Source organism: Salmo trutta, chromosome 4, assembly GCF_901001165.1.
Source record: "Salmo trutta chromosome 4, fSalTru1.1, whole genome shotgun sequence".
NCBI classification, from domain to species: Eukaryota; Metazoa; Chordata; class Actinopteri; order Salmoniformes; family Salmonidae; genus Salmo; species Salmo trutta.
The window spans coordinates 67,327,068-67,352,172 of NC_042960.1; the positions used below are offsets into that span (position 1 = coordinate 67,327,068).

At 47.8% G+C, this 25,105-nt stretch overlaps 1 protein-coding gene across 1 annotated transcript in view; it reads left to right on the forward strand.

Annotated features, from left to right (window-relative positions):
• The window catches only part of LOC115193075 (synaptotagmin-7-like), a 50,563-nt gene that overhangs the window by 8,489 nt on the left and 16,969 nt on the right, over nt 1-25,105 (forward strand). Inside the window, exons 2-4 of the mRNA XM_029752060.1 lie at nt 11,421-11,523; nt 18,796-18,915; nt 19,048-19,195. Of these exons, the coding sequence (XP_029607920.1) occupies nt 11,421-11,523; nt 18,796-18,915; nt 19,048-19,195 (371 nt within the window). The remainder of the gene's footprint in view (nt 1-11,420; nt 11,524-18,795; nt 18,916-19,047; nt 19,196-25,105) is intronic.

Here is a 25,105-nt window from a genome sequence, read left to right on the forward strand (position 1 = left end):
GTAGTATAGTATAGTCATATAGTATAGTCATATAGTATTGTCATATATTATTGTCATATAGTATAGTCATATAGTATAGTTATATAGTATAGTCGTATAGTCATATAGTATAGTCGTATAGTCATATAGTATAGTACAGCCATGTAGTGTAGTATAGACATATAGTATAGTCAAATAGTATAGTATAGTCATTTAGTATAGTCATATAGTATAGTCATATACTATAGTATAGTATAGTCGTATAGTATGTATAGACATATAGTATAGTCATATAGTATAGTCATATAGTATAGTATGGTATAGTATAGTATAGTCATATTGTTCTGTATCTATGGACGCGACCCAGTCGATCAGTCTTTTTGTTCCGTATCTATGGAGGCGACCCAGTCGTTCAGTCTTTTTGTTCTGTATCTATGGACGCGACCCAGTCGTTGGTTCTTGTAATGTTGTGTGTATAGGTGGCAGGGAAGTCAGGCACAGGAGAATCAAACTTGGTATAAATGGAGTAGTTTAATAGCATTCAACAAAACTCCAAAAAACCAAAGTACATAATAAATAAACGTGGGTACAAGAACCCGTCGCGCACCAATCCATAATACACGAGCATACAAACAAAACAATCTCTGACAAGGACATGAGGGGAAACAGAGGGTTAAATACACAACAAGTAATGAATGGGATTGGAACCAGGTGTGTAGGAAAATAAGACAAAACCAATGGAAAATGAAAAATGGATCAATGATGGCTAGAAGACCGGTGACGTCGACCGCCGAAAACCACCCGAACAAGGAGAGGCATCGACTTCGGCAGAAGTCGTGACAGTACCCCCCCTCCAGGGTGATCTTGATGGAGACGGTGGAACTCTCGCAGCAGGGAGGAATCTAACACGTACTCCACCGGAACCCAGCATCTCTCCTCCGGACTGTACCCCTCCCAGTCCACGAGGTACTGAAGGCCCCTCGCCCGACGTCTCGAATCCAGGATGGATCGAACGGAGTATGCCGGGGCCCCCTCAATGTCCAGAGGGGGCGGAGGAACCTCCCGCACCTCAGCCTCCTGGAGCGGGCCAGCCACCACCGGCCTGAGGAGAGACACATGGAACGAGGGGTTAATGCGGTAATCGGGGGGAAGCTGTAACCTATAACATACCTCGTTCACTCTCCTCAGGACTTTAAATGGCCCCACAAACCGCGGAACCAGCTTCCGGCAGGGCAGGCGGAGGGGCAGGTTTCGGGCCGAGAGCCAGACCCTGTCCCCCGGTGCGAACACCGGGGCCTCACTGCGGTGACGGTCTGCGGCAACTTTCTGGCGCAGTACGGCGCGCTGAAGGTGGACGTGGGCGGCGTTCCATGTTTCCTCCGCGCGCCGGAACCAGTCGTCCACCGCAGGAGCCTCGGTCTGACTCTGATGCCAAGGGGCCAGAACTGACTGATACCCCAATACACACTGAAAGGGAGAAAGGTTAGTGGAGAAGTGGCGGAGCGAGTTCTGGGCCATCTCTGCCCAGGGCACGAACGCTGCCCACTCCCCCGGCCGGTCCTGGTAATAAGACCTCAGAAACCTACCCACATCCTGGTTAACTCTCTCCACCTGCCCATTACTCTCGGGGTGAAAACCTGAGGTAAGGCTGACCGAGACCCCCAGACGTTCCTTGAACGCCTTCCAGACCCTTGACTTGAACTGGGGAACCCGATCAGACACTATATCCTCAGGCACCCCGTAGTGCCGGAAGACGTGTGTAAACAGGGCCTCTGCAGTTTGTAGGGCCGTAGGGAGACCGGGCAAAGGGAGGAGACGACAGGACTTAGAAAAATGATCCACAACAACCAGGATCGTGGTGTTACCCTGTGAAGGTGGAAGATCGGTTAGGAAATCCACCAACAGGTGCGACCACGGCCGTTGTGGAACGGGTAAGGGTTGTAACTTACCTCTGGGCAGGTGTCTAGGAGCCTTGCATTGGGCGCACACTGAGCAGGAGGAAACATAAACCCTCACATCCTTAGCTAAAGTGGGCCACCAGTACTTCCCACTAAGACAGTGCACCATCTGACTGATCCCAGGATGACCAGAGGAGGGTGACGTGTGGACCCAATAGATCAGCTGGTCGCGAACAGCAGACGGAACGTACAGACGCCCAGCTGTACACTGAGGGGGAGCGGGCTCTGGACGTGACGCCCGCTCAATGTACACATCCAGTGGGATCCATGGGCCGCTCCTCTGTGTCATACAGCCGGGACAGTGCGTCTGCCTTAACGTTCTGGGAGCCTGGTCTGTAAGAGAGGGTAAACACAAAACAGGTGAAAAACATGTTCCACCTTGCCTGGCGAGGATTCAGTCTTGTCGCCACCCGGATGTACTCCATATTGCGGTAGTCAGTACAGATGTGAAAGGGGTGTTTAGCCCCCTCAAGCCAATGTCTCCACGCCTTCAAGGCCTTGACGACAGCCAACAGCTCCCGGTCCCCCACATCATAGTTTTGCTCCGCTGGGCTGAGCTTCTTAGAGAAGAAGGCACAGGGGCGGAGCTTCGGTGGCCGACCACTGCAGTTGCACCGGTCCCCCCTTCAGCAGTGAGGTAATGGGAGCAGCTACAGGACCAAAACCCCGGATAAACCTCCGGTAGTAGTTGGCAAACCCTAAGAATCGCTGCACCTCCTTCACCGTGGTGGGAGTCGGCCAATTACGCACGGCTGCAATGCGGTCACTCTCCATCTCTTCCCCTGACGTGGAAATGCCATACCCTAGGAAGGAGACGGACTGTTGGAAGAACATTTCTTGGCCTTGACGTACAGGTCATGCTCCAACTGGCGACCAAGCACCTTGCGCACCAGGGACACATGCTCGGCACATGCAGCGGAGTATATCAGAATGTCATCGATATACACCACTACACCCTTCCCGTGCAGGTCCCTGAAAATCTTGTCTACAAAGGATTGGAAGACTGATGGAGCATTCATCAACCCGTACAGCATGACGAGGTACTCATAATGCCCTGAGGTGGTACTAAATGCTGTCTTCCACTCGTCTCCATCTCGGATACGCACCAGGTTGTACACACTCCTGATATCCAGTTTAGTGAAGAAGCACGTCCCGTGCATTGACTCAATCGCCGTGGCGATAAGAGGTAGCGGGTAACTGTACCTCACTGTGATTTGATTGGGACCTCGATAATCAATGCACGGGCGCAGACCTCCATCCTTCTTCTTCACAAAAAAGAAACTCGAGGAGACGGGTGAAGTGGAGGACCGAATGTACCCGTGACGCAGGGATTCGGAGACATATGTCTCCATAGCCACCGTCTCCGCTTGCGACAGGGGATACACGTCACTCCTGGGAAGTGCAGCGTCTACCATGAGATTTATCGCACAATCCCCCCGTCGATGGGGTGGTAATTGAGTCACCTTTTTACAGGAGGCGAGAGCCAAATCAGCATATTCTGGGGAAATGCGCACGGTGGAGACCTGGTCTGGACTCTCCACCGTAGTAGCACCAAGGGAAACCCCTAAACAACTACCTGAGCACTCTCACAACCACCCCGTGAGAGCCCTCTGTAGCCAAGAAACAGTGAGGTTATGACAAGCTGACCAGGGTAGGCCCAGCACCACCGGAAACACAGGAGAGTCAATAAGGAAAATATATTTTTTTACGTGTGACCCCCCTGCGTCACCATACCCAAAGGAGCGGTGGCCTCTCTGATAAACCCTGACCCTAATGGTTGACTATTTAAGGCATGAACGGGGAAGGGCACATCCACGGGAACAATGGGGGTCCCTAAACTATGAGCTAATGCTCTATCAATGAAATTCCCAGCCGCACCTGAAGCTAAGAGCACCTTATGCTGGCTAAATTGAGGAAAGTGACAGACACAAACATATGTGCAACAGAGGGCTCTGGGTGAGAATGGTGCCAGCTCACCTGGGGTGACGCCAGAGCGTCCTGCCTGCTGTCTCAATTCCCAGAGGAACCAACCCGGCACCGACCAGCAGTGTGACCTCTGCGGCCACAGATGGTGCACGAGCGGGAACCCCCTCCCTGTGCACCACCCCTCCCAGCTCCATGGGTATAGGAGAGGGGGTGCGGGAGGATGGAACCACCAGACCCCGATCTGGACGTCCGCAAGTAGCCAGCAGGTTGTCCAGCCGGATGGACATGTCCACCAGCTGGTCGAAAGTGAGGGTGGTGTCTCTGCAGGCCAGCTCCCAACGGACGTCCTCACGCAGACTGCAGCGGTAATGGTCGATCAGGGCCCTGTTGTTCCACCCCGCGCCGGCAGCCAGGGTCCTAAACTCCAGGGCAAACTCCTGGGCGCTCCTCGTCTCCTGCCTCAGATGGTAGAGGCGCTCACCTGCCGCTCTGCCCTCGGGTGGGTGGTCGAAGACTTGAGGGTGAACTCCTCAAAATGGTCCACTCCAGGGCTTTCCCGGTGAGGCATGAGACGAGGGCGAAACCCTTCTCACGGTCCGATGGAGCTGGGTGGACCGTGGCCAGATAGAGGTTTAGTTGGAGGAGGAAACCCTGGCAGTTGGCAGCACTCCCGTCGTATCCCTGTGGCATGGAGAGACGGATCCCACTGGGTTCAGGCGGGAAAGGGGCGCTTAGGATAGACCCCGGTTGTGCTGGTGGAGGCACTGGAAGAACTCCCTGTCTCTCCCAGCAGTCCATATTCTGGACAACGCGATCCATGGCGGCGCCCAGATGGTAAAGCATTTCTGTAGGCTCCTGGACGCGCTCCTCCACCTCCATGGCCTGGGTACCTTCTCCTGCTGACTCCATATACTGGGTCAGAGATTCTGTAATGTTGTGTGTGTAGGTGGCAGGGAAGTCAGGCGCAGGAAAATCGAACTTGGTATAAATGGAGTAGTTTAATAACGTAAAACAAAACCGCCAAAACCAAAGTACATAATAAAATAAACGTGGGTACAAGAACCCGTCGCGCACCAATCCATAATACACGAGCATACAAACAAAACAATCTCTGACAAGGACATGAGGGGAAACAGAGGGTTAAATACACAACAAATAATGAATGGGATTGGAACCAGGTGTGTAGGAAAACAAGACAAAACCAATGGAAAATGAAAAATGGATCAATGATGGCTAGAAGACCGGTGACGTTGACCGCCGAGCACCGCCCGAACAAGGAGAGGCATCGACTTCGGCAGAAGTCGTGACAGTTCTAAATGTTCCATTGCCATACTGGATGGCAATGTTCTTATCCTTTGCTTGCTAGCTAGCCAACTACAGCAAACTTACAGTCACGTCAAACAGCGCAGCCAGAATAACAGCAAAGTAGCTGCATTTGCATTGGTTTAAGCTGTTTTCTAGTGACATTTCTTTGTATATATATATCCATAAACATGATACTGATTCATGATTTCCACTGGCTGAGAAAACCTGCCTGCTTGTCTGTCTCGTCCCGACTCCCGACACGTTCTTTACTACAGGACAGCTGGAGATCGATTTTCAATACTGAAACAATGTTGCACGTGTCTGAGAGACAGACAGCAAGGTTTATATAAATCTCTGCTGTTGAAAATCAATTGCTAGTCTAAAAGAAATGGGAGATAATGTCTTGATGCTTTTTATAGTGGAGATCAAGTTTATAAATTGCCTGGCTGGGCTGATGAGACAGTGGATTGCGCAGTCAGATGGAACAGAGAAAATGGGTATTTCAACATCATAGCTTTAGCCAGTGGTACCTTGTGAAGAGGGTCGTATAGTATAGTTATATAGTATTGTCCAATGGGGGATTGTGATTGAACCATGTATTTGCTGATCCAACACAATCCATTCTAGACAGTGGTGCATTGGTTTCTAAATTCCCTCTCATCCTCCATCCTTAGTCCTGAGCTTCAACACCAGTAGAGACAAAAATCAGTCAGGCTGCCCTGGAGACATCCCTCAATCAGTCAGCCTGCCCTGGAGACATCCCTCTATCAGTCAGCCTGCCCTGGAGACATCACTCTATCAGTCAGCCTGCCCTGGAGACATCCCTCTATCAGTCAGCCTGCCCTGGAGACATCCCTCAATCAGTCAGCCTGCCCTGGAGACATCACTCTATCAGTCAGCCTGCCCTGGAGACATCACTCTATCAGTCAGCCTGCCCTGGAGACATCACTCTATCAGTCAGCCTGCCCTGGAGACATCCCTCTATCAGTCAGCCTGCCCTGGAGACATCACTCTATCAGTCAGCCTGCCCTGGAGACATCACTTTATCAGTCAGCCTGCCCTGGAGACATCCCTCAATCAGTCAGCCTGCCCTGGAGACATCACTCTATCAGTCAGCCTGCCCTGGAGACATCACTCTATCAGTCAGCCTGCCCTGGAGACATCCCTCAATCAGTCAGCCTGCCCTGGAGACATCCCTCAATCAGTCAGCCTGCCCTGGAGACATCCCTCAATCAGTCAGCCTGCCCTGGAGACATCCCTCTATCAGTCAGCCTGCCCTGGAGACATCCCTCAATCAGTCAGCCTGCCCTGGAGACATCCCTTAATCAGTCAGCCTGCCCTGGAGACATCCCTCAATCAGTCAGCCTGCCCTGGAGACATCCCTCTATCAGTCAGCCTGCCCTGGAGACATCCCTCTATCAGTCAGCCTGCCCTGGAGACATCCCTCTATCAGTCAGCCTGCCCTGGAGACATCCCTCTATCAGTCAGGTTAGGTTAGGTGTTATAAAGTAGGTTGGTTGTAGAGGGAGTAAGGTGAAGTTGACCCTAGACACCGATCTTGGGGTCAGTTTTTATATTTTCCCCCACTAATGGTTAAGGTCAGGATTAGGTGAGGGGCAGCTGATCCTAAATCTGTACCTAGGGGAAACTTCACCCAGGGGCAGTTCTAGAGCTGGAACAGAGCTGGTAGGTATATCATTCTCCTGGATGCATCACCGTGGATCACACAGCACATCTTACCTTAGAGCAGGTTTGGTAGGTAGAAACAGGTTTGGTAGGTAGAAACAGGTTTGGTAGGTAGAAACAGGTTTGGTAGGTAGAAACAGGTTTGGTAGGCAGAAACAGAGATGGTAGGTAGAAACAGGGATGGTAGGTAGAAACAGGTTTGGTAGGTAGAAACAGAGATGGTAGGCAGAAACAGGTTTGGTAGGTAGAAACAGGTTTGGTAGGCAGAAACAGGTTTGGTAGGTAGAAACAGGTTTGGTAGGCAGAAACAGGTTTGGTAGGTAGAAACAGGTTTGGTAGGCAGAAACAGGTTTGGTAGGTAGAAACAGGTTTGGTAGGTAGAAACAGGTTTGGTAGGTGGAAACAGGTTTGGTAGGTAGAAACAGGTTTGGTAGGTAGAAACAGGTTTGGTAGGTAGAAACAGGTTTGGTAGGTAGAAACAGGTTTGGTAGGTAGAAACAGGTTTGGTAGGTAGAAACAGGTTTGGTAGGTAGAAACAGGTTTGGTAGGCAGAAACAGAGATGGTAGGTAGAAACAGGGATGGTAGGTAGAAACAGGTTTGGTAGGTAGAAACAGGTTTGGTAGGTAGAAACAGGTTTGGTAGGTGTAAACAGGTTTGGTAGGTAGAAACAGGTTTGGTAGGTAGAAACAGGTTTGGTAGGTGGAAACAGGTTTGGTAGGTAGAAACAGGTTTGGTAGGTAGAAACAGGGAGGGTAAGTAGAAAACAGGTTTGGTAGGTAGATCATTCCCCTGGATGCACCACCATCCAACACACAGCTAGCCCCCAACCTACATACCTGAGAATGCATTGTGACTGCTCACTGCACCCCTTGAATGAAGCATGAAGGCCAATGAATTATTGAAGACCTCTCCATCGATAGAGGAGGGAAAGGAGGAGGGAGGTGTAGTAGAGACTAGAATCTCTTGAGCCTCTTCTTGTGTTGTCAATACTTAGAGTTCATTCATTCTCAGACCTGAGGTTATAGCCTAAACTAAGTATTTTCCTTCTCCTCTCAACCTCTCCACCTAGAGTTAAACTAGCCGGCCCCTTTCAATGCTGTTACCTCAATAAAAATAATAATACCAATAACACTAATTGAGAACAACCCACCCACCCCTGTCCTTGATAACACCCCTCCTCCTCCCCTCTTCCCCTCCTCTCCTCTCTCTCTCTCTCTCTCTCTTTCTCTCTCTCTCTCTCTCTGGTGCCTGTCCGTCTGTCTGTCTGTCCGTCTGTCCGTCTGTCTTGCTTTGCTTGCTTTCTCTGTCTGTCTCTATGTTAGTAGTTTTTAATCTGGTTCTGTCTGTGTCGTCTTCTGCAAATTAGTACACAATCAGTTTTCTTTCAACTTGAATTGTGATTTTTTTCTTCACACAAATTACACAAAACATACAGGACAATACTCCTTCAAAAACAAACATCCTTTGAATTGTCGATAGACAGAATTCTGGACAGACAGACAGTTTTTTGGGGGGGTCCTTGCTTGTGTCCTGCCTATCCCAAGGCATTGCCCTCACTCTTTGATAGTGACACCTGAGTGACACTTGCTTATATATGATATATGCACGCTACCAATGCCAGACCTGTGCTGTGACTCCACCGTCCCAAGCCACACCTTTAGAGTGTTATACTTCCTGAGTCTGGACCAATCAGTTGTTAGTATTGCAAGTGGATAAAAGTACTCCGTTGGGACACAGTTTCTGTCATTCCATAACTAATATCTCTCACTTCAGTAACACTCTAAATGTGTGTATCCTTTAGATTTACAATTCTCCTCTCCTGTCTTTTTATGTTTTGTGTTATATTATGTTTGTGCGTGGTATATCTACATTTCTCTCTCTCCTACTTTCTCTCGCTCGCTCTAGCTTTCTCTCTTTCTCTCTTGCTCTCTCTTTCGCTCTCTCTCTCTCTCTCTTTCTTTCTGTCTCCCTTTCGCTCTCTCTCTCCTACTTTCTCACGCTTGCTCTAGCTTTCTCTCTTTCTCTCTTGCTCTCTCTTTCTCTCTTGCTCTCTCTTTCGCTCTGTCTCTCTGTCTCTCTCTCTCTCCTACTTTCTCACGCTTGCTCTAGCTTTCTCTCTTTCTCTCTCTTTCGTTCTGTCTCTCTCTCTCTCTCTCTCCTTCTGTCTCCCTTTCGCTCTGTCTCTCTCTCTCTTGCTCTCTTTGTCTCTCTCTCTTCCGCTCTCTCTCTCTCCTCTCCTCTCCTCTCCTTCTCACTCTGCTCTCCTCCACTCCCTCTCCTCTCCTCTCCTCTCCTCTGCTCTCCTCCACTCCCTCTCTCCTCTCCTCTCCTCTCCTCTCCTCTCCTCTCCTCTCCTCTCCTCTCACTCTGCTCTCCTCTCCTTCTCACTCTCCTCTCCTCTCCTCCACTCCCCCTCTCCTCTCCTCTCCTCTCCTCTCCTCCACTCCCTCTCTCCTCTCCTCTCCTCTGCTCTCCTCTCCTCTCCTTCTCACTCTCCTCTCCTCTCCTCTCCTTCTCACTCTCCTCTCCTCTCCTCTCCTTCTCACTCTGCTCTCCTCTCCTCTCCTTCTCACTCTGCTCTCCTAAATAGCTCTTGATCTTGATATTTCTTCTTCTTCCGGTGACTAATCTTCTTCTATGTATTTTTAGATGTTCTCTTCTTTCCCTGTCTTCTTCTTCCTTTATTTGGTCTTTATTCTTTGATACAAAACCAAGCCTTTCCTTCTTTTGGTCTTTATTCCTATCAAACTGACAACAACAAAAAACCGAAGCCTTTCTTGCGTTTCCAGGCTTTCCTTCGTTCTCTCTCTCTCTCTCTCTCTCTCATTTCTCATTTCTTTCTTGCAGCTCAGTTTTTCTCCCAATGTGCTGCTGTTTTGTTAATATGTCACTCTTGGTTTTCGTCCGGAACGTTCTGTAACCTTTAACCTCACTTTGTTCATGCTATTTAACGTTACCTGTTCTCTCTAATACAGATTCATGTTTAACTCAGCTTTTCTACTTCTTTGGTGGTTGGTTCTTTTTTTTCTTTCATTCTTTCTTTCTTCGTTCCTCCGTATGTCTTCTCTGCAGCCTCTAACGTGTATGTGTGTCTGCTGCTCTCTATCACATTTCCTCTCTCTCTATCTCTCTCTCTTTCACTTCATTTCGTTGCCTAACAGTGTATCGTTGCCTTACCTCTCAATGTGCCTTGACCAGTCTTGACCAGTCTTGACCAGTCAGTCTACTATGGAGTCTCAGTGTCCAGTCAGTCTAACATTGCATAAACGGGGCCCTCTCACTGGCCCCTCCTTTCTCTCTCCCACTCTCCTATCTTGTCTTATAAGTTTGTTCGAAATGTTTTTATGTTTCTTTTTCTGGCTTTGTTTGGAAATGTTATGATGATATTGTGGTTTTGCACAACTGGCCCCCACACTAATCTACTTCAATAACTGTCTCGACGTACAGCAGAAGTCCAGCTTTAACTGTCTCAATGGTAGTTTATAGCGTGTCAACTTTACAGTGTGCTACAAGTGTAAACTTTACACTTTGGATACACTGGCTCTTTTGGTTTTGCCGTTGGTTTTGCCCACCAATACACAGACACACACGTACTGCGAAATGTCATCAGGTCCTCTGCAAGTCAATTTACATGTCTATCTATAGTATACATGTCACTATACGTGTCTTTCTATGTCACTATACATGTCTGTCTATGTCACTATACGTGTCTGTCTATGTCACTATACATGTGTATGTCACTATACGTGTCTGTCTATGTCACTATACATGTCTGTCTATGTCACTATACATGTCTGTCTATGTCACTATACGTGTCTGTCTATGTCACTATACGTGTCTGTCTATGTCACTATACGTGTCTGTCTATGTCACTATACGTGTCTGTCTATGTCACTATACGTGTCTGTCTATGTCACTATACGTGTCTGTCTATGTCACTATACATGTCTGTCTATGTCACTATACGTGTCTGTCTATGTCACTATACATGTCTGTCTATGTCACTATACGTGTCTGTCTATGTCACTATACGTGTCTGTCTATGTCACTATACATGTCTGTCTATGTCACTATACAAGTGTATGTCACTATACATGTGTATGTCACTATACATGTCTGTCTATGTCACTATACGTGTCTGTCTATGTCACTATACGTGTCTGTCTATGTCACTATACGTGTCTGTCTATGTCACTCTACATGTATTGAGGACTAGGGGGCTTTTCTGTCAACATGTTGTTTGTTTAGGTCCTGGTACATCTAGATAATAATGTCTGATAGGGGCTCGTGTTCCACTCGTTTAACATCATGTTTTACCATTAAACTCATTTGCATGGATATCCTTGTAGGAGGTAGGCTAACTAACTTCTATACTAAGGGATATATGTTGGTTGTGTACTCCAGACTCAGTAAAAATCTTAAAATCAAATATATCAAATTAGCACACCCTGGGCCTGCGTGTTTTGGAAGTCACCTTGTACCGTTCCGACCCTTCTCTCTCTCTCTCTCTCTCTGTGTGGAGTCTGGAGTCAGCCCCATGGTCACCCTGTCCTCTCTCTCTACAGGGGCGTGTGCAACAAGCCAGGCAACAGTCCCAAGGGCCATCCCCCCGACGGACACTCCTCAGTCACCGATCTGGCCAACTCACTCACCGGAGACATGGTCATGGTACGACATATCGTTCCTCCCTCCCTTATCCATCTCTCTCTCCCTCCTATTCCTCCTCCTCCTCTCTTGTATCCCAAATGGCACCCTATTCTCTATATAGTACACTACTTTTGACCAGGGCCTATAGTGCAGTATCAAGGAACTGGGGCACCATTTGGAACACAGGTATGGAGCCTCTGGATAAGAGGCTGATGACCTGCTGCTGTTCTCTCTCTCTCTCTCTGTTATATCTACATCTCTCTCGTTCTCTGAAACACACACAGAGAACGAGAGAGAGGGGTAGGGTGAGAGAGAGAGAGAGAGAGAGAGAGAGAGAGAGACGGGGGTGAGAGTGAGTGAGTGAGAGAGAGAGAGAGAGAGAGAGAGAGAGAGAGAGAGAGAGAGAGAGAGAGAGAGAGAGAGAGAGACAGACAGGTGGGGTGAGAGTGAGTGAGTGAGAGAGAGAGGTGGGGTGAGAGAGAGAGAGGTGGGGTGAGAGTGAGTGTGAGAGAGAGAGAGAGAGAGAGAGAGGTGGGGTGAGAGGGGGAAAGAGAGGGAGAGAGAGAGAGAGAGAGAGAGAGAGAGAGACGGGGTGAGAGTGAGTGAGTGAGAGAGAGAGAGAGAGAGAGAGAGAGAGAGACAGGTGGGGTGAGAGAGAGAGAGGTGGGGTGAGAGGGAGAGAGGTGGGGTGAGAGGGAGAGAAAAGTTAGAGGGAGAAAGAAAGAAAGAAAGAAAGAAAGAAAGAGAGAGAGGGAGGGAGGGAGGGAGGGAGGGAGGGAGGGACAGTGAGAATACAGTACAGGGATAATGACAGCAGGAAGTGCAGGAGATCAACCTGACTTTCTGCTCATCCTCTCCATGCCCTTACACAATCTCTCTCTCTCTTTCTCTCTGTCTGTGCGCTGATGTTGCTATCAAATAGCATATCAGCTGTGATAAAGGAGAGAGAGAAAGATTAAGAGAATTTTAATTCCCTAAATTCTAATTCCAGCTAAGAGGTATGAGACTATATAAAAACATAGGGGGACTGGGGGAGAATGAGATTAGAGAGAGAGAGACAGAGAGAGAACGAGAGAGAGAGAGACAGAGAGAGAGACAGAGACAGAGACAGAGAGAGAGACAGAGAGACAGAGAGAGAGAGACAGAGAGAGACAGAGACAGAGACAGAGAGAGAGAGAGAGAGAGAGAGAGAGAGAGAGAGAGAGAGAGAGAGACATTGGAAAGAATTAACAAAAAAACAGAGCAAACTAGAATGCTATTTGGCAGAATACCTGACCACTGTGACTGACCCAAACTTAAGGAAAGCTTTGACTGTGTACAGACTCAGTGAGCATAGCCTTGCTATTGAGAAAGGCCGCTGTAGGCAGACATGGTTCTCAAGAGAAGACAGGCTATGTGCAACACTGCCCACAAAATGAGGTGGAAACTGAGCTGCACTTCCTAACCTCCTGCCAAATGTATGACCATATTAGAGACACATATTTCCCATAGATCACAGACAGAGACAGAGAGAGAGAGAAACACACAGAGAGACAGAGAGAGAGAGAGAGATACAGAGAGAGACAGAGAGAGAGAGAGAGACTTTTTGTCTTTCTTTCATTAAAACATCACCACCTCCCCCTTAATAAAATATAACACCAAAATATATCCTGTACTGCAGTACATGTACCATTGCCCTCTACCCCACGATACAAAACAACACCACACATCACAATAACCAAAACCTCACCACTTCTACAACCGTATATCCAACACATCTTCCCCAGCTATACAGACAGCCCCCCCAACACACCATATCTCCTGAAACATCTTCCCTAGCTATACAGACAGCCCCCCAAACACACCATATCTCCTGAAACATCTTCCCTAGCTATACAGACAGCCCCCCCAACACACCATATCTCCTGAAACATCTTCCCCAGCTATACAGACAGCCCCCCCCCCAACACACCATATCTCCTGAAACATCTTCCCCAGCTATACAGACAGCCCCCTCAACACACCATATCGCAGGAAAATGAACTTGGTATAAACGGAGTCGTTTAATAAAGGTAAAAAAAATTAAAATAATAAGTGCTCACAAAACTCCGAAAACCAAAATATACAAAAATAATACAGGTGGGTACAAAACCCGTCGCACACCAGAACATAACTTGCACATAACATACAATCAAACAATCACCGACAAGGACATGAGGGGAAACAGAGGGTTAAATACACTACATATAATTGATGAGATTGGAACCAGGTGTGAAGGAAGACAAAACAAAACCAATGGAAAATGAAAAAAGGATCAGCGATGGCTAGAAGGTCGGTGACGTCGACCGCCGAACACCGCCCGAACAAGGAGAGGGACCGACTTCGGCGGAAGTCGTGACAGTTAGGCTCCTAATGTTCCTCACCTTAATGCAGAGGTTGTAGAGGGCTTTATCTGCCACCGCTTCAAACTCCCCCAGGCTCGGAGGGTTAAAATCTAACAAGTCCTCCAGACCCCCTTGCCAGTCCCCAGTCTCTGCCGTCACTTGCAGTGGCGGGAACATTGACCGTCCCCCTTTGGCCGCTCAAACAGCCCCCTTACGGCTCAGACAGTGCCTCCTGGACCTCCTCCAGGAATCTCTCCAGCAGCCTAAGAGACGTTATTCCTGTTTGTTGTGCCAGGACTTCCGGGGTTTTCCACCCCTCCTCTCCCAGCAGTCGCAGGTCACCCAGCCTTTGTAAACCCCCTGCCATCAGTTGCCTCTGCAGGGTGGCTGACTGAACCAATCTCAAAGGGATGGCTGGGTTGTGGAAGATAGGCTCCTCCCACACCCACAGCCCAGGCCCCACACCCCCTTCTCGTGTGGGCCTTAGCAGCTACCAGGCCCTCAGCATTGCAGAGTAAAAGTTTTGAGAGACCTGCTGTACTCAGCCTCTCCAGCTTCATGAGGAACAGCTGCCGGTCCAACCCTAATCCGCCAGCTCTCCTCAGCAACGCGCATGCTGGTTGCAGTTTATGCAGTTTATGCCACAGGGAAGATGCCACCAGGTTGTTGATTATCTGCACCCTCCCTCTATATGACATGTGGGACAGGAGCCACCTCCACCTTGCCCGTCTTGACACCACTGCCTGTGACAGCCCCTCCCAGTTCTTTCTGACCCACCTCTCCGAGCCCAGGTACACCCCCAACATTTTAAGCCCTTCACAACCCCACACCAAACCCCCTGGAAGCAGAGGAGGGGCCCTATCCCCCCATGCCCCACATAACAGAGCTTTGCTCTTGCTCCAGTTTACCGGACGAAACTCCCTCATACACCTTCAGACTGGTCTCTAGTGCCTGCATATCCTGCCCATCCCTGACCATCACAGAAACATCATCTGCATATGCTGACACTGCTATTCCTGTCACCACACCCATGCCTGTCCAGCACACTCCCTGCAGTTTCCTGCGTAGCAGGCCCAAAAAAAAGGTTAAATGGCAAGTGTATATAACTGCCCTGATTGAGGGCATCCTTGTCTATTGCGCCGTCTCACCCAGACTGGCCTACTGACTCTCCCTCCCACCTTGACCGTACATGATGCCCCAGCATATAACATCTTCACACAGGTCAAAAACCTTTCCCCAAACACAGACATCACATTAAACAGGTACTCATGGTCCACTCTATCAAAAGCCTTCTCTTGATCTAAAGTCCAAAGTTCACATTAGAAACTCTCAACATGTCCCTGATTAAGAACAAGTTGTCCGTGATTGAGCGTTCCGGTACACAATATGTTTGGTCCTTATGTACTATCGAGTCCAGATGGGACTTCAGTCTGTTAGAGAGGACCTTGGCAAATATCTTGTAGTCTGCACAGAGCAATGCCACAGGCCTCCAGTTCTTAAGTTCACACAAGTCCCCTTTTTTGGGCAGGAGAGTCAGAGCCGCCTGGCGGCAACTCTCCTACTCCGATGCATTCACTCAACACGCAAAAGAAATCCAATCCAATTATTTCACAGAATTTTTTATAAAACTCCACAGGGAGTCCATTGACCCCCAGTGCATGACCGGGGGACATCTGGGTTAAGGCCTCTGCCAGTTCATGGGACAACAGGTCCATTTCATCCCTCTGTGCCAGAGAGAGTTTAGGGAGTCCTGCGAACAAGACCTGAGCACACATAGGATCACACAGTTCTGCCCTATACAACTCAGTATAAAACTCTACAGTTCACTCCCACATCTCTCCCACCACAGAGGTCACCTGCCCATCATACAGCCGTAGACAATGTATACCCTTGGCTTCACCGCTCTGTCTTTCCAAACCAAAGAAGAAGGAGCTGGGAGCATCCATCTCCTTGAGCATGGAGTACCTAGCTCTTACATGTGCTCCATTTGCTTTAACCTGGAAAAAGCTGCCCAGGTCCCTATGTAATTCAGCTAAATTAGCCTGGAGGCCTACTTTGCCTTGCCCCACCATTTCTACCCCCAATACTCTCCTAGCCTCTGAGGATGAGAGAGCTGTATACTGTTGACAGAAAGGCCGAATTTGAACTTTCCCCACATCCCACCATTGACTCAGAGACTCAAACTCCTCTCTTCGCTGCCCCCACCTTTCCCAAAAAGTCTGGAAACCTGAGCAAAAAGTAGCATCTTGTAAGAGCTTTACATTAAACTTCCAATAGGATGCCTGCCGGGGCCCTGGTGAAATAGACAGCCGAGCCATGGTTATGTGATGATCGGAAAACCCCACTGGGAGAATGGTAGCGCCCAACAGCCTATTGCTCCGATTCCTGGACATGTAAAAACAATCAAGTCGGGCTGCACTCACCCTAGCCCCAAAAACCTTCACCCATGTATACTGTCTTGTGTTTGGATATTTAGTTCTCCAAACATCCACTAGGTCGAACTGATTAATGATGTCCCTTAACACTCCCACTGGCCCTGAATGAGGCTCTTCCCCGTTTCTGTCTTTCGTTAAATCCATTGTACAGTTCCAGTCCCCGCCGACCACCAGCGTCTCCTCAGACGCTACCTGTGAGAGTTCCTGTCTAAGACTCCCAAATAGAACCCCCTCTCTCTCCCTGTGTTAGGTGCACACACATTTATGAAGATAAAACCCATGTTGTTAACCTCTCTGGGATATGTGGGACGCTAGCGTCAACAGCCAGTGAAATTGCAGGGTGCCAAATTCAAAACAACAGAAATCTCATAATTAAAATTCCTCAAACATACAAGTATTATACACCATTTTAAAGATACACTTCTTGTTAATCCAGCCACAGTGTCTGATTTCAAAGATTGACACCTTCCTCCTCCCCCCTAGTCTCTTACGCTTTCCCACTATACTCTCCTCATCCACTAGCATAACCTGACTAGACCCAGCCTCATCTACACCACCCTTCATAACCTGACCATCTATGGCATGACTAGGCCCATCCCCATCTACACCACCATCTATAGCATGAATAGGCCCAGCCTCATCTACCTCGTCTACCCATGCCTCACTTTAAAATGCACATTTAGCTGTTGCTCATTGTTATTCAGAAACATGAACACTTTCCTCCGGAACGAAACAACGTGCTTAACGGCATCTGCCTGAAAACCAGCCGACAGTACACAAAAACCGCTAGCAGACTTACCAAAACGACTCAGCTCTTTCCCGATTTGATCATCCATAATAAACGGAGGCAAATTTGCAACTACCACCCTGGTCAAGGGGGTAGAAAGAGGTGAAATTGGCACCAACACACCCCTTACAAATGTTCCACTAGCAATGAGCCTACCCACCAAATTTGCTCTTTTCATGAACACAACCACAGCTTTGTTCATTCTGGAAGCAGAATGTATAAATTCAGCTCTTACCTGTTCACCGACCGCGAGCAGAACCTCCTCCATCTTAACTCCATTCTCAGGAACACACCTGAATCCATGTCGTAATGACAGCGTCTCTTCCACCCTAACTTTGAAAAAAAAAACTGTGGATACCGCTAAAACAAATAGTGTAATAACCCTCCACCATAGAACAAAACAAATTTGAAGAGAAGACCAAGGACAGAATCAAGAAAAATGTTAGGACAGAGCCCTTCACATCAAACACTCAAACTCACAAAAACTCCCAGCATGCACTACAAGAGAGAGAGAGAGAGAGAGAGAGAGAGAGACACAGAGAGAGACACAGAGAGAGACACAGAGAAAGAGAGAGAAAGACAGAGAGAGAGAGACAGAGAGAGAGAGAGACACAGAGAGAGGGGGAGAGAGAGAGAGAGAGGGGGAGAGAGAGGGAGACACAGAGAGAGGGAGAGAGAGACACGGAGAGAGAATGGCTCGTCTGTCTGAAGCCTGCTATCTGCTATCGGAGCACCTCCTCAGCCTCCTGCCTCTTAAGGACATTAGTGGGTAAATGAAAGTGCTTCAGTCTGCTCATGTCAGAGTATCTCTCTCAGCGGACCCCTAGCCAGCCACCATAATAAAACATCTTTCTCAGCGGACCCCTAGCCAGCCACCATAATAAAACATCTTTCTCAGCGGACCCCTAGCCTGCCACCATGATAAAACATCTCTCCCAGTGGCCCCCAGCCACCCACCATGATAAAACACTCTCTCAGTGGGCCCCTAGCCTGCCACCATGATAAAACATCTCTCTCAGCGGACCCCCCAGCCAGCCACCATGATAAAACATCTCTCTCAGCGGGCCCCCCAGCCAGCCACCATGATAAAGCATCTCTCTCTCAGCAGACCCCCCAGCCAGCCACCATGATAAAACATCTCTCTCAGCAGACCCCCAGCCAGCCACCATGATAAAACATCTCTCTCAGCGGCCCCCAGCCAGCCACCATGATAAAACATCTCTCTCAGCAGACCCCCAACCAGCCACCATGATAAAACATCTCTCTCAGCAGCCCCCAGCCAGTCACCATGATAAAACATCTCTCTCAGCGGCCCCCAGCCAGCCACCATAATAAAACATCTTTCTCAGCAGACCCCCAGCCAGCCACCATGATAAAACATCTCTCTCAGCAGACCCCCAGCCAGCCACCATGATAAACATCTCTCTCAGCGGCCCCCCAGATAGCCACCATGATAAAACATCTCTCTCAGTTGCCCCCAGCCAGCTGCCACACGCCATCCCACCATGATAAAACGAGACGCCCCAAAACCCGGCTAGCACCCCACCACCTCCACTCCCACTGTCTGTAGTTAACAAAGAGCTGTGTGCGTGAAAGGATTGCATGTGTGTGTGTTGTTTCCGTGTGCGTTGTGTCTGCGTGTGTATAGAGTTTCATCCTGAGCTTCTGTTGTCTTCGTCTGCCCCCCCCCCCCCCTCAAACGCCCCAGCTGTCCCCGGGCTCAGAGGATGATGACGGTGAAGGTCCTATCAGTGAGAAACTGGGGCGGATCCAGTTCTCGGTTGGCTACAGCTTCCAGGACTCCACCCTGACTGTCAAGATTCTCAAGGTATCAGTGACACGGTTACAAAGCCAGAATTGTGGGTTTTAATTCCCCCTGAAGACAACGTCTACGAAATTGTACGTAAGCGTTATTTTAAGTAGCGACTGCTAATTGACATATATTGTTGTTATTATGAAGGGCCAGGAGCTCCCTGCCAAGGACTTCTCTGGGACCTCTGACCCCTTCGTCAAGCTCTACCTGCTGCCGGACAAGAAGCACAAGCTGGAGACCAAGGTGAAGAGGAAGAACCTCAACCCCCACTGGAACGAGACCTTCCTGTTCGAGGGTACGTGGGGATTCTAATGCTCTTCTCATACCTGTATTATGGTACAGTGCTCTTCTCATACCTGTATTACGGTACAGTGCTCTTCTCATACCTGTATTAGGGTATCATGCTCTTATCATACCTGTGTTACGGTAGATGGCTCTTCTCATACCTGTATTACGGTATAATGATCTTCTCATACCTGTATTACAGTAGCATGCTCTTCTCATACCTGTATTACGGTATCATGCTCTTATCATACCTGTGTTACGGTAGAATGCTCATCTCATACCTGTATTACGTTAGAATGCTCTTCTCATACCTGTATTACGGTATAATGCTCTTCTCATACCTGTGTTACGGTTTAATGCTCTTCTCATACCTGTATTACGGTATAATGCTCTTCTCATACCTGTATTACGGTATAATGCTCATCTCATACCTGGATTACGTTAGAATGCTCTCTCATACCTGTATTACGATATCATGCTCTTATCATACCTGTATTACATTAGAATGCCCCTCTCATACCTGTATTACGGTTTAATGCTCTTCTCATACCTGTGTTACATTAGAATGCCCCTCTCATACCTGTATTACGGTATAATGCTCTTCTCATACCTGTATTACGGTATAATGCTCTTCTCATACCTGTATTACGGTATAATGCTCTTCTCATACCTGTATTACGGTATAATGCTCTTCTCATACCTGTATTACGGTATAATGCTCTTCTCATACCTGTGTTACGGTACCTTACACAAGGTCACCCTCTTTCTATCTCCTTGTGTGTTATTTCTTACATTATTTGCTCAGAACATTTCTAAGACTATTACCTACAGTCGAAAATAACTTTTGGATATTAGATTGGTGGTCACTCACCTGAAATTCAACCAGAAGTTCGACTTCCCGGACCTGGATCCTTTGTTTGGACTGCCCATTAGGGTAGAATGGCAGGAACCGCGATTTACCGGGATTTACCATCCAAAACCACTCCCTTTTCCCAGGATAAATAACTGCGAGAACTGGTAAATTATAATAAATTATTCATATGAACAGCATGGCGTGAAATGGAACTGTTAAATGATATGAGATGTCTAAATCTGGCTGCTCTACGGCCTCTGCATGATGAATCCTCAACGCTCAGGGTGGGGACAGGCAGCCCGTCTCAGGGTGGGGACAGGCAGCCCATCTCAGGGTGGGGACAGACAGCCCATCTCAGGGTGGGGACAGACAGCCCATCTCAGGGTGGGGACAGACGGCCCGTCTCAGGGTGGGGACAGGCATCCCATCTCAGGGTGGGGACAGACAGCCCATCTCAGGGTGGGGACAGACGGGCCCATCTCAGGGTGGGGACAGGCGGCCCATCTCAGGGTGGGGACAGGCAGGCCATCTCAGGGTGGGGACAGACGGCCCATCTCAGGGTGGGGACAGACGGCCCATCTCAGGGTGGGGACAGACGGCCCATCTCAGGGGTGGGGACAGACGGCCCATCTCAGGGTGGGGACAGGCGGCCCATCTCAGGGTGGGGACAGACGGCCCAATCTCAGGGTGGGGACAGGCGGCCCATCTCAGGGTGGGGACAGGCGGCCCATCTCATTGTGGGGACAGGCGGCCCATCTCAGGGTGGGGACAGGCGGCCCATCTCAGGGTGGGGACAGACGGCCCATCTCAGGGTGGGGACAGACGGCCCATCTCAGGGTGGGGACAGACGGCCCATCTCAGGGTGGGGACAGACGGCCATCTCAGGGTGGGGACAGACGGCCCATCTCAGGGTGGGGACAGACGGCCCATCTCAGGGTGGGGACAGACGGCCCATCTCAGGGTGGGGACAGACGGCCCATCTCAGGGTGGTGACAGACAGCCATCTCAGGGTGGGACAGACGGCCCATCTCAGGGTGGGGACAGGCAGCCCATCTCAGGGTGGAGCGTAGTTCACAACGCATGTAGACCTGTCATCTCATCCTGGTAACTTTTTTCTTGTGACAGGTAGGCCTGAATTTGCGGCAGCATAGCCTATGCTACAGTAATATAAAGACTGAATACGTGTCTAATTTACCCCATCTCCATCTGGCTTTCAGGGGTCGTCTGTTTTTTAATTGTAAAGATTATAATTTTTTTAATTGCGGTGGCAGTTTGAATTCAGCCTATCACTAGAATATCTTTGATTTAAATCAGTGCATCGAGCGAGCACTCTCTCGCAGTCTTTCTCTCTCTCTCCGTCAACTCCATTCAAATTGCATCCAAAATAGATAATGATGTTCTAGATTGATATGTAGGCCTATATATAGATGTCCTAGCCTACCTCTTTCAGGTAATACATTCAAAACAGTATTAGCCTTATATATAGAAAATTAAGGATGGGTTATGTATAATAAGCCACTAATTTATAGCCTCTGTCTCTTGCGCAATACACAAGCACCTGTGCTCCGCTGGCCTGTCTCCTTAGAAAACGCTCCTTAGCTCTTGGAGTCCCATGCAGGAAAAGATAGACTAGAATAGCTTGCTGGACATCATTTATTTTAGCATTTGTTGTACCATAGACTATTTGAAGAGGAAACACAAGCTCTTGTTTGTTCAAATACAGCAGCCCAAAAAAGTAAATATATTTGAAAGAAGAGCGAACGTGAGATGGCGGTATGGCTATAGAGGTTATTAATTCAGACCCCATAACCATTCAGATGGTGGTAGACTATAACAGTTATTAATTCAGACCCATAACCATTAAGACCCATAACCATTCAGATGGTGGTAGACTATAACAGTTATTAATTCAGACCCATAACCATTCAGACCCATAACCATTCAGATGGTGGTAGACTATAACAGTTATTAATTCAGACCCATAACCATTCAGACCCATAGCCATTCAGATGGCGGTAGACTATAACAGTTATTAATTCAGACCCATAACCATTCAGACCCATAACCATTCAGACCCATAACCATTCAGATGGTGGTAGACTATAACAGTTATTAATTCAGACCCATAACCATTCTGATGGTGGTAGACTATAACAGTTATTAATTCAGACCCATAACCATTCAGATGGTGGTAGACTATAGCAGTTATTAATTCAGACCCATAACCATTCTGATGGTGGTAGACTATAACAGTTATTAATTCAGACCCATAACCATTCAGACCCATAACCATTCAGACCCATAACCATTCAGATGGTGGTAGACTATAGCAGTTATTAATTCAGACCCATAACCATTCAGATGGTGGTAGACTATAGCAGTTATTAATTCAGACCCATAACCATTCAGATGGTGGTAGACTATAACAGTTATTAATTCAGACCCATAACCATTCAGACTGGTGGTAGACTATAGCAGTTATATTCAGACCCATAACCATTCAGGAACCATAACCATTCAGATGGTGGTAGACTATAACAGTTTATATCAAGACACCATAACCATTAAGACCCATAACCATTCAGTGGTGGTAGACTATAACAGTTATTAATTCAGACTCATAACCATTCAGACCATAACCATTCAGACCCATAACCAATTCAGATGGTGGTAGACTATAACAGTTATTAATTCAGGACCCATAACCATTCAGACCCCGAACCATGTCAGACCACATAACCATTCAGACCCTAACCATTCAGATGGGTGGTAGACTATAGCAGTTATTAATTCAGACCCATAACCATTCAGATGGTGGTAGGACTATAGCAGTTATTAATCAGAACCCATAACCATTCAGATGGTGGTGACATGTAACAGTTATTAATCAGGACCCATAACCATTCAGATGTGGTAGACTAATAACAAGTTATTACTTCAGCCTCTAAACCATTCAGACCCATAACCATTCAGACCCATAACCATTCAGATGGTGGTAGACTATAGCAGTTATTAATTCAGACCCATAACCATTCAGATGGTGGTAGACTATAACAGTTATTAATTCAGACTCATAACCTTTCAATCTTCGTGAAGAGAAGTGAAAGTCTTCTGCATCTAATTTTAGTTGTATATATTCAAGGATGTCATTAGAATGAAGAAGATAAGGAAAACAAAAGTTATGTCATTTAACTTTTAAAGCGAGGAAGGAAAGACAAAGCAACTATAGAGAGAGAAAGAGGAGGTATGGCTAATAACTTTATGGGAAATATTATGTAATGGTATCAAGTCCGGAACTCTGGCATGGGCCACTCAAGGACATTCAGAGACTTGTCCCCGAAGCCACTCCTGCGTTGTCTTGGCTGTGTGGTTAGGGTTGTTGTCCTGTTGGAAGGTGAACCTTCGCCCCAGTCTGAGGTCCTGAGTGCTCTGGAGCAGAATTTCATCAAGGATCTCTCTTTACTTTGCTCTGTTCCTCTTCCCCTCGTTCCTGACTAGTCTCCCAGTCCCTGCCACTGAAAAACATCCCCACAGCATGATGCTGCCACCACCATGCTTCACCGTAGGGATGTTGCCAGGTTTCCTCCAGATGTGATGCTAGGCATTCAGGCCAAAGGGTTCAGTCTTGGTTTCATCAGACCAGAGAACCTTGTTTCTCATGGTCTGAGAGTCCTTTAGGTGCCTTTTGGCAAACTCCAAGCGGGCTGTCATGTGCATTTTACTGGGGAGTGGCTTCCGTCTGGCCACTCTACAATAAAGGCCTGATTGGTGGAGTGCTGCAGAGATGATTGTCCTTCTGGAAGGTTCTCCCATCTCCACAGAGGAACTCTGGAGCTCTGTCAGATTGACCATCGGGATCTTGGTCACCTCCTTGACCAATGCCCTTCTCCCCCATTGCTCAGTTTGGCCAGGCAGCCAGCTCTAGGAAGAGTCTTGGTGGTTCCAAACTTCTTCCATTTAAGAATGATGGAGTCCAATGTGTACTTAGGGGCCTTCAATGCTGCAGAAATGTTTTGGTACCCTTCCCCAGATCTGTGCCTCGACACAATCCTGTCTCTGAGCTCTACGGACAATTCCTTCGACGTCATGGCTTGGTTTTTGCTCTGTAATGCACTGTCAACTGTGGGACCTTATATAGAGAGGTGTGTGCCTTTCCAAATCATGCCCAATCAATTGAATTTACCACAGGTGGACTCGAATCAAGTTGTAGAAACATCTCAAGGATGATCAATGGAAACAGGATGCACCTGAGCTCAATTTCGAGTCTCATAGCAAAGGGTCTAAATACTTATGTAAATGAAGTATTTTTGTTTTTTATTTTACTAATACTTTTATTAATACTTTTTATATATAATAAATGTGCAAAAATATCGACAAACCTGGTTTCGCTTTGTCATTATGGGGTATTGTGTGTAGATCGATGAGAGAAAAAAATGATTTAATCAATTTTAGAATAAGGCTGTAACGTAACAAAATGTGGAAAAAGTCAAAGGGTCTGAATACTTTCTGAAGGCACTGAGTACATGAATACTCAGGGTTTGATAGTGGTAGCGTATTCCCTGTCTGGAATATCATTGAATTCCAACCGCATTACCTCCCGGGATTATTTTCTTTGGTTATATTCACTCCCTCACAAGCAGACACTGTGACAGCTCTCAAAGAACTACACGGGACTTTGTTCAAACTGGAAACCGGATATCTTGAGGCTGCATATATTGTAGCTGGGGGCTTTAATAAAGAAAAACAGATAAGTGCTCCCAAAAGAAACAGAAAACAATGCAGATTTAGAAGCACGGTGGCTTGGAAAAACTCCCTAGAAAGGCAGGAACCTAGGAAGAAACCTAGAGAGGAACCAGGCTCTGAGGGGTGGTCAGTCCTCTTTTGGCTGTGCTGAGATTATAAGAGTACATGACCATTAAGGCCAGATTGTTGTTGTTCTTCAAGATGGCCCCGTCCGACGATACCCCCGGACAGGGACAACCAGGCAGGATATAACCACACCCACTTTTCCAAAGCACAGCCCCCACACCACTAGAGGGACATCAACAGACCACCAACTTACTACCC